Genomic DNA, 10,446 nt, shown 5'->3' on the forward strand with positions numbered 1-10,446 from the left:
ACTTAAGAAAAATACCGACAAACAGAAAAATAACTCAAACCATAATAAGTAGCCAAGAGGAAAAGAAGAAGAGAGCAGTGTTAGGGGAGAAAGAGCACAGAGGTCAAGCGTGGTGAGTGCAGTGTTTGTGCGAGCCTGCGAGGAGGGTAAGAGCAGTTAGTCAACACTCAACATAGGTCAACAAGAGAGCAAAAATCAGAGCCTGAATCGAAGCAGTGACAAGCCAGTGATTAGTAAAAAAAAGCTTTTGAGGCTCAGTATGTAGTATTGCCAAGCAAGGGGACAAAGACATCGTCATGCCTGCGAACTCTAGTTGCACCGATGCTATCGGCCAACCGGGTTGCCTTGCCAAGAGCGAGTAGATTTTTTTTTTCTCATCATGCTTATATTATAAGAAATTATCATCATTGCAAGAAAAGTGGTCTCAAACATACCATCGCCTTAAGCAACAGGAAGGACCAGAAAAAAAATGTCCTCATATGCCACAATTGGAACGAGGCCAAACCTTTGAGAAGAGGGGGTACTGCAACCTTAAAATTCCAACACAACAAGTAGCAATGGATAGATAATGGGGAAGTAAAGGTAACACAGGCTGACAGTGAAGTGGTGGTTTCCGTGAAGCAATGAGTCTTGCTTTGAAACTCCATTTTTTACTCCATTGTGTGTGTCAGCTTGTGTATGCAAATAAAAGAGAGGAGAAGGATATTAGTCACTAACAATAGAACTTGCAATTGACGTTCAAATTATTTCAGCATTAACTAATCAACAAACCAAAGTGAAAACATTTATACAGAAAGGAGGCAACCTCACGTTTTAGCCAAATGGAAGCCCCATAAACCATAATTTTCATGATATGTGTATATATATATATATATATATATATATATATATAAGTTCCTTCTTCAATACCCATATTCATAAAGTGCAAAATGATTATTTTAAGGACACAATTTCTCCTTTTTTATGAGATCTAAATTGACATTGTTAGATACAGAAGCGAAAGGCCTAGATTATGGTCCATGTTTTGGTTACAAGAGGACTAAACAGATTTGCATTTATTGAGCAAAGTAATTAAACTAATGCATGTCATCCAGAAAGTATATAAATCCCTATCAAGCATACTTTCTAAATCATGAATCCAAAAATTCAAAAGATAACCAAATCATGGTTCATATTCCACATAGGAACATATTCACATCCATCTAGCAAGTGAAATAGAGCAACTACTAACTTCTATAGTCATGATTTTCAGAGAACACATAATTTAATCCAGATTCTATAACACATCAGGACACGAAATACATACAACCAATAAGACATGAAAAGCAAACATGAATAAGTATCTAATTACGATGTTAAAAAAAATTAGTTAATTGAAACCCTTAAGTCATCAACCACAATCGCAACCTCCAACTTCGGGAAGCGATAAAATGAAAATCAAATTCGAGAATCACATAAAAGTCCACAATACATAAATTCCCAGGGATACAATTAACAAAAGAAAAACCCAAAATTTTAACAAATCAACCTCAAATACTCTACCTGATGAATTAATTAGAAGTCGATTTTGAGAAACAACAACAACAGGTGGTTAAATCAACAAAGGAGTGAACCCCAGACCTTAAATCAAGATCGAAAAGGGAAAATAACTGAGAAGGAATCCAAATCGCGTGGGAAGGTTACCTCAGACGGTAGAGACACTAAAAGGGAGTTCTGGGGTGGGGATGATTGGTAGAGGATCGTGAAAAAATAGGGGGAAAAAATTGGCGCCTAAAATTTCAGCTTTTAACAACCGGATATTGTAACTTTTAAGGTCCAAATACTTTCCCTTTGTTACTGATGAACTAAAAATCGACTTTAACGACTGCAAAAAAATTGGGTCGCTACAAGTACCCTTATAACGACCGGATTTATATCCTTTTGTTAACTAGTGGTCGTTGAAAGACAATTTTCTTGTAGTGAATTTTTTGCGGTGCAAGAAGAGGGCAACAAAGAGGAATGCAAGCTTTATAAAATGTTAGCTTTACCCTTTTAGCGTAGTTTTGAGTCAATTAGCGCACACTGAACTATTACATTAAATATCAATTACCTTCTATAAGCATAGATATTAGATAAGTCTATCCATCAAAGTTTACGCATATGGAAAAAACTCACCCTCAAGTACATAAGATCTTATCTCTATCACGGTCAGGGGTGTGCATTTGGTTTTTCGATTTCTCAGTTTTGTAAAAATGTCATTCAATCTGAATCAAAATAAATTTGGTTTGGTTCGGTTTTTTTTCTCGGTTCAATTTTTTTTCAATTTGGTTATTCAGTTGTGTCATATAAGAAAACACAAATCTAACATAATCAAATGGTTATATCATTTGAATATCTAGAAAAGAATGAGTATTATAAAGAATGAGAAGTGGTAATGTCTAATCTGTTTAATACTTTTTCTAAATTCAATTCACATGATTGAAATAATGACTACTACTGATAAGATACAATATATATTTGATGAGATAGACAAACACTTTTAGTCTCCTATAAAAGCATAATAGAACAAGTCAACTAGAATAAACTTATACGTCTAATATCATAATCAAAATAAAATGTAGAAATTAGTTAATGCTAGTTGATCATTTCTTTAGTGTCCATGTACCAAGAATGAAATAATTCGATTTTTTTTTTTGGTTTTCGATTATTGCCAATCCAAAACCAAACCAAGAAACCAAAATTTCTAAATCTTAAATCCAAAACCAAACCATACAAACCGAAAAATCAAACCAAATAACAAAAAGATTCAGTTCGGTTTGATTTTTCGAATTAATTTGAATAGTGCGCAACCCTAATCAGTACTCAGGGAGTACATGCTTAGTAACAAATGCATGTGAATCCATTGTTTTTTATTCGGACTATATAGCTTATTTTTCCTAAAAATATAGACTTATGTTATATTAGCTCCTCACAATTAGTCAAAAAAAGAAAAACAAAATAGGTGCATTGACACTATGCATACGTTTGATTAAAAATACTAATCTCTAGTTATCACTGAAAAACAGGAGCAAGGATGGTGGAGAATATCTCACTAACCAGACAAGCACAAAAATGAACAAAATTTCTCAATCCCACTTTTTCTTGGTAAAAAAAGAGACACATTTCTCATCATCATGTCCAATTTTCTTCAGAGTTTCTCCTATCATGTGCCATTTATCTTCTCGTCATCCTTTAATCCTTCAAAAGAGAATTCTTTATCCAGATAAATTAAGATGAGAGTCTCTTTTTATTTATATCCATTTCCCTTTTGTCTAGATAATCTTTATTAGATAATTTGATATTCATGTACCCTTTTAGCAAAAGTTTCCTAATGATACAACATTTGAGACAGAAATGGCTACTGAGTCGAGCAATATTAGGAATTTGATATGTAAACATGTTAAAAATTCTTTACAATTTTCCTTCACTTTTGCCAAGAAACATCCATTTATTTCATGTACTTTGTTATTCTTCATCCTTTTTTTTGCTCTTTCACCATCAATTACCTGGTTTTTCATTTATTCCCTACCCCTTTTGTTATTTTTCACTATTCTTCTTATAGTCTTTTTTAGCATCCCAAATTTTAAACACTTCCAACGAGATGTTGATTCGAAACCTTCTAGGAATATCAGTCATGTTGATAAAGATCACGATGATGATGATGTCATTGACAATAAACAAAAGGCTTTTCTTCGAGCTAGATCTGTTAGGCGAAGAAAATCCAAGAAATGTATAGAAAATGGCGCTGAGGAATTTATGCAAGGTGCATCATTTCGAATACCTTTTAGTGATCATGATTTTGTCGATAAAGGTGCGTTGGTAGAAGAAAAATTGAAAGATATTCGAGAGGTGGAAGTGCATTCGATAAGTGATCGTGCTGAATGCTCTTCCAGCTCAAGTATTTTCAAGAATTCAAGGCCTCCTGATTATTCGGATTGCTCTTATGAAGCCAATGGAAAATGTTTTAAATCTTTTAGTAGTATGTATGAGAGAAGAACAGAATGTTTTGGTGATCAAACAGAATATGAAGGGGCAAGAAATAAGGTTGTGCAATGGAAAGATGATGATGAAAAGAATCTCATGGATCTTGGACTTTCTGAGATTGAAAGGACTAAAAGATTGGAAAGTTTAATGGCAAGACGACGAGCACGAAAGATGCTTAGCCTCCAGGTTAGAAGATCACTGATGAATATAGGGTGCAAAGAAACATTTGCTCCAATTTCCTCAATTTTAATTCCAAAGAACAAAGAATCAACTAGTCCATTTTCACCTACCCCAGGTTCGGCCCCTTCAATTTTGGGACCGAATCGGAATCCTTTTGACCTTCCATATGATCAACATGAAGAGAAACCTAATGTCAGAGGTGGAAGTTTTATGCAAGAGTTCATGTCAGCTCAAGAACAGAAGGAATTGATGTTATCCAGGCATGAAAGCTTCCAAATAGGGGCTTCATTTCCAGGGGATTTAAACCATGATCAATGCGAACGAACTCTTCGCTCTGATCTTCTGTCCAGGCAAAGGTTTCCGGAGGCATCTGAAAGTTCCAAATCGAGACACCGATTAGGTAAAATGATACGTCTATTCTCTTTACTATCGAGGTTCAAACAAAGCATGGGCAGAGCTAGGGTACGGAAAGGCAGTTCATGCGAATCCCCTTCGTCCAAAAATTTCACTTTGTATACAAGGTCAAAATTATTATGTACTACATATAGTCGGTTTTGAATCCCCTTGCATTTTTCGTATATTTACTTCTTTAGATTTTGAATCGGCTTAATGAAATTTCGGGCTCCGTCACTATTTTAACCAAGCATGCATTCACGGTAACATGTTATACCACTTATTCTGTATTGTGCGGATTAATCATAAACTAACTAGTTTTATGTTGGCTGTTAACTTATCGCAACCCTCCTCCTTTATCTGGGGCTTGATACCGGCAACGTGAGCAAGCTCATTCAGGGTTACCTTTAATACTCCATTTGAATGAAATTTGACAAATGTGATCTATTTGCAGGTAGGGAAGATAACGATAGAATAGTTGAAGAAGTACCATCTCAAGCATCTGAACAGGAGATGAACGTGGCGAATAAAGGAGATCATAGTAGGGAAGGTCAGGATACTAATCAGGATGAAAAAGACAATAGTGAAGTACAGATAAAGTCAGTACTAGTGGAAGACATTAGCAATAGGACAAGTTCATCGTCTTCTTCAGAAGACGATAAACCATTCTATAAGATAGACAAAGATGCAATCTTGAAGTCTATTGCTTCTCCTGCCCTAAGGAACTTATCAAGTGATCCGTCACATTCCGGTTCATCCTTGTTGGAGAACACGAGAGAGGAGGACGGACGAATTTACTATCCGAATCGTCTCATGCATCGCGCTCCCGGCCAGTCTATTGATTCTGACTTGCAAGTGGAGGTTTCTGAAGTCGGTTCACCTCCGTTGACAAATGATGGGAGCTCATCCGCAGATGAAGAAATTTCTATAGACGGGGAGATAGAAAAAGCTATCGCAAATGAAAACACAACACTGATGTCTTCATCTCACCTAGCTAGAGTAGATGAAAATGAATCAAATTCGAGAGAAGTACGTGAGGTAACCGAACAAGATATAGTAGAATTTGGATTTTCGAGGTTCCATAACGTGCCACATGATATTCCATCAGATCAGACAATTGGACCAGATTCCGCCGGTTCAACCTCATTTCCACCTCCAAGGACAGATAGGAATCAAGCTAGCCGCAGTTATCAACAGCGAAGGCCGGAAGGACTTTCTGTAGTTAGTGAAAGATTTCAAGGTTCATTATTACAACCCGAATTTTCAGTACGACAACTCCCTTTCGCGTCAAATTCACTTGTCTCACCAACATCTGTTTTACAACCAAATTGCTTAGTTGAACAAGGATCCTCTTCGAATTTTGATCAGGCACAAAATGATAATAGGTCAGTGAACATCTCCAGCGAGAGATCAGATTCAATTGCTTCACAGGAATCAGATCTTAGTTTAAGCAATTCGACATTACAAGTTTCAGAATTACCTTCAGAAATAGAAAATTCAACTCCAGCCAACGAACAACATAGCGAAAATGTGGAATTTTCAACTATTGGACAAGGACATCACTCATTTGAAGCCTCTAGTACATCATCGTCTAAGTCCGTATCACAACCATATTTTGCACCGAGTTCAAATTTTGGTCAAGAGATGCATTCGGAGGCTCAACAAGTAGACACGTGCAATGTAAAAAATAAGAAGTCAGATGAAGTACTAACTGCTGAAATTTGTGATCCAAGCACTTCTCAGTGCTTAACACTTAAGTTAAAAAATCCGAAAGTGCAAAGTTCAGTTCCACATTCAGAGACAGAGAAGTCTGCAGAAAATTCAAAGTCTCTCACTTTAAATAACATTCCGGAAACACTTCGTGATAATACAGTTAGCCAGAGTGTTGAAGATTCCCAAGCATCATCATCACCGCAAGAATTGGTGGTTGAACAAGTTCCAATTGCCTCTACTTCATCCCCCTCTCCCAACTCTATGATTCAACCAAAGTTCTCAGCAAATGAAGGCTCCTCAAATTCTGAAGAACAGAAGAGAATGCAGGTTTGATGATTTAATGAATTGACCATGATGAGATTATGCAAGTTAAAATAGCTATTTCATGCAAACAATACCTTTTGTCAGAGTTCAGCTGTCATCAACTTATTAAAGGTGAAAAAGATATAAAGTTTGTAGTTTGTATAAACCAGAGAAGCAAGTAACATTTGTCACAAGTGTTTATAAAATTATACGTAATAGAATATCGAAGTTAAACGAACCAATAGAAGTTGAACTCTAACATGAAAACAAAATCTTTTTTCAGAATTTAGCTGTGTACGATTTATTAAAGGCTGACAAAATGTGCAGTTTGTAAAAATCAGAATGATCAACTTTTGTCTTGTGTTTTATAAAATTCTAATGCATCAGCATAGCAGTGTCTCTTGTCACAAAGGAAAGGATCATTTACTCAAAAGAAAGTAAGTCAAAAGATTTTCCAAAGATATGCATTAATTCCATGTATTTTTGCTCTTGTGACTAATAACCTAATAAGAAAATGATATCTGCTAAGGATGCAACGACAATTATCTTGTGAGTAGAGTTTCTTGATAAAGAAATATATATCTAAAAGGGAGGACTGGGCATCTTGATTCTAGTTCAGAACTTTTAAAGCAACAGAAAAAGAAAAAACCAAAGTCTAGATCCTCACAAAACAACAAATAATCTGCAGAAAATTATCAAAAAATGCAGTTGTGGCTGCACTTTCAAGTAATGTATAGCAAATCATTGTGGCTGCACTTTCAAGTAATGTATAGCAAATCAATATCACATCAATTGTTAAGCATTCTCACTTATAGTCTTTGAAATTTCATTAAATTGTTGTTTTCTGTTATTTAGGATTCTATACCTGGAATTCCATTGGAGAGATCTGTCAATCAAGACTCCATCAGCTTACATTCTACGATTCAAGAAGTCCCTACAGCCTCGAGTTGTACATCATCACCAAAGTCTGTACTCGAACCGAAGTCCTCAGGAGGTCAAGCCCCTCTGTTAAACTTTGATAGGGAGGAACAAATGGGTGAAAGTCCAAGTCCAAGAATGTCTATAAACACAAGGGCTTCGTTAGTCGAATCTGTAGCTGACCAACTTCATCATGCAGATGCTAAAACGGTACGTTTTCTATAGTTCACTGCACGTAACTATCCATAATAAGTGAAACTAGTTATCTGAAAAATAAGGCAGTCAACCTGCTACGACGAGTTAAATAGCACTGACACTGCAAATTTACACTGTGAGTGTATATAATTTCTGTTAGCAATAAGCACAACACAAGTAGAACTTAGTCAATTTATTCACTCTAAAAGATACATAATCTTGATAATTGTAAGAAAGCAGCTAGCTGTTTTTCTGGAACCTACAATCTAGACTGGAACAAATGATTCCTTCAGTTAATTAAGTTATATATATTGACAGTGTAAAAACCTCAAGTTCATTTTGTTCACAGACTAGAAATGCAGGGATTATAATGAATGTATTGTTCATGCAATGAATAACGATATATAGATTTTTATGCAGTAAATAATAATGTTGAGTAGTTATGCGGGGATTGATTACTTCAAGAGCTTTTTCTTTATCTTTAGTTACTCATGCCATGTAAAACTAATACAGGTGTCTTATTTCACATTCTATCACGCATAAAATAATTCACAAATACCACCTTTTTTTGGGGGGGGGGGGTGGGGGTGTATAAGCAATGCGGAGTTTAATAAGGCCAACCAAATATTGTATGTATTTTTCTTTAACAACAAAACATACATGATATTACTTATTGCGGAGTTTTATGCTAGGATTATTTTTGTTAGTACGGTAAACCAAACAACCCTTTAGATAAAAGGTTTTCCTTGTTTTGCACTATCAGCATAAAACTTACACCCTTTGAAAGAGCATAAATAGATGCCATTTTCTTACTACGTTCATTCTATCGTATGTTTGTGCTTGAAAACTCTGTTTCAAGCCGTGTGGAGCCACATAGGCTAAAGGGTGGTCAATTAAATATCCTTTGCCATAAATTGTACTATATATACAGAAAACTATATGGTGTATACAACTTAAATATATTCCTTATATATATATATATATATATATATACTGAATCTTGAACACCCTTAGCGAAATTCCTGACTTCATCATCGAATTTAAGCTTCTCATTGAAACTATTTCCTTTTGGTTTTGCAATGCTGAGCAGAAACCATCCAATGACGAAAAGAAATCTCATGAAGAATCCACTAACCACAATGATGACAAGAAGCAGGAGGACTTACCCAAAATGAGCCTCAAAGAAGTCTCTGAATCTCATGTAGAATCACCAAACAAGACCACTATGGTGTCTTCCAATAACACCACAAAACATCAAAAGTCAAGTGACGTTGCAAATTCTGGTTCCTCTTCAACTAACAAGAATGAAAATTTACCACATGATCCTATTAGTGCAAGTGAAGAAACTTCACAAAAGGCTAATGTTGCAGCAGCAAAGGAAAAGAAAAACATTGAGTCACACAATGAGAGAATAGACAGTAAAGAAAAGGCTAAAGATTAATGACCGATAGTTAAGAATCTTGTTTTTGTTTTTCTTCAGAAAATGAACATGTACCTATTTCCTATGTTGCTCAGACTTTTTAAAAATGCCGACAGGTGCATGTCCAGATCCTCTAAAAGTAGTACATTCTTGGAGGATCTGAAACGGTGCGGCATCATTTTAGGAGAGCCCGAGCAACATGGCTTGTTTCTTCTTTCTGCATGGTGGAAGATTTTCCCATGAGACTTCTTCTCCGTGTCGGATCCTCCTAAAGTACTACGTTTTTAAAGGATTTGACACTGGTGCGGCAACATCCCGAGCAACATAGCTTGTTTCTTCTTTCTGCATTGTGGAAGATTTTCACCATGAAACTCCTCAATTGTGTAACTCAAATTTATCTGTAAGATACTGGTGTATAGGAACGAAGTTTGATGTATACACATAGGAGAGCCAGAGGAAATTCACTGTTGTATAGTATTTTAGGGTGTAGTAAACTAGTAATTTATACATAATGACAAAACATGTTGTAGCTGCTAACTTCCCTTAATTTTTTATGTTACTAATCCCACTTCTTATAGAAATTTATATGCTGGGGATTTGATAGTATTCTTTTAGGCTGCTAATAATTATTTGGACTAATGTGTATGGGAGATTTTCACTAAAAGAATAGTTTCGTCCTGCTACTTAAATTTTGTCCCTGCTTTATGAATTTGTGGGGAACTAGCCTATTTAGGTTTCTAGGTTTTTTTTGCCTTCCACAAAACTTGCTCCATTTTTTCTAGGGAAAGCAGCAGAGCATCTTACTTTACAATTTTTATATCTTAACTTAGCTGAAGTTGTAATTCTCTGTTTGATTAGTGTCTTCCTGTTAGCAAAAAAAAAAAAAAAAGGATATGTAATGCATTAGTTTCAATGACAAAATTGCTCTTTGAGCTTACACTCACAGCACTACACACTAGCCCGGTGTTATTGGCAAAAACCTACTCTTTTTGGAGTGTTTTACATCAATGAAAGCAATATATCTTTTTTAAACGTACTTTATCACTTAAATATGATTAAGTAATATGTACTCACAATTAAATTTTTCCCTATATTATCCTACCTACTTGGGGGTAGCTTGGAAAGTACGAATTCCACAGAATTTGGTAACTTTAACAAATCCCGTATATTTGTTAAGAAATTTATTAAATGTATACCTATAATAAACTTTAGAATCATAAACTTTAAATTCTGAATTAGCCTACAGTATCCTGAGAAAAGCACTTGCACTTCATATTGACATAAATACAAGGTCGCATAAGTATTTTCGTATGCAAGTATCA

At 35.3% G+C, this 10,446-nt stretch overlaps 1 protein-coding gene across 1 annotated transcript; it reads left to right on the forward strand.

The window, feature by feature from the left end:
* The first annotated feature begins 3,164 nt into the window (after nucleotides 1-3,164).
* On the forward strand, nucleotides 3,165-9,749 carry LOC132604964 (uncharacterized). The gene is made up of 4 exons (XM_060318309.1): nucleotides 3,165-4,582; nucleotides 5,030-6,615; nucleotides 7,447-7,719; nucleotides 8,795-9,749. Exons 1-4 carry the CDS (start codon nucleotides 3,373-3,375, stop codon nucleotides 9,143-9,145), a joined length of 3,420 nt encoding a protein of 1,139 aa, XP_060174292.1. The 5' UTR covers nucleotides 3,165-3,372; the 3' UTR covers nucleotides 9,146-9,749.
* Nucleotides 9,750-10,446: the final 697 nt, after the last annotated feature.

This window comes from Lycium barbarum, chromosome 8 (genome assembly GCF_019175385.1).
Source record: "Lycium barbarum isolate Lr01 chromosome 8, ASM1917538v2, whole genome shotgun sequence".
In the NCBI taxonomy this organism is placed as follows: domain Eukaryota; kingdom Viridiplantae; phylum Streptophyta; class Magnoliopsida; order Solanales; family Solanaceae; genus Lycium; species Lycium barbarum.

Coding starts and splice junctions, on each gene's coding strand:
- LOC132604964 (XM_060318309.1), top strand. CDS start 3,373: ATGGCTACTGAGTCGAGCAATATTAGGAATTTGATATGTAAACATGTT. Junction 4,583..5,029: donor CAAATCGAGACACCGATTAG/GTAAAATGATAC, acceptor ATCTATTTGCAG/GTAGGGAAGATAACGATAGA. Junction 7,720..8,794: donor ATCATGCAGATGCTAAAACG/GTACGTTTTCTA, acceptor AATGCTGAGCAG/AAACCATCCAATGACGAAAA.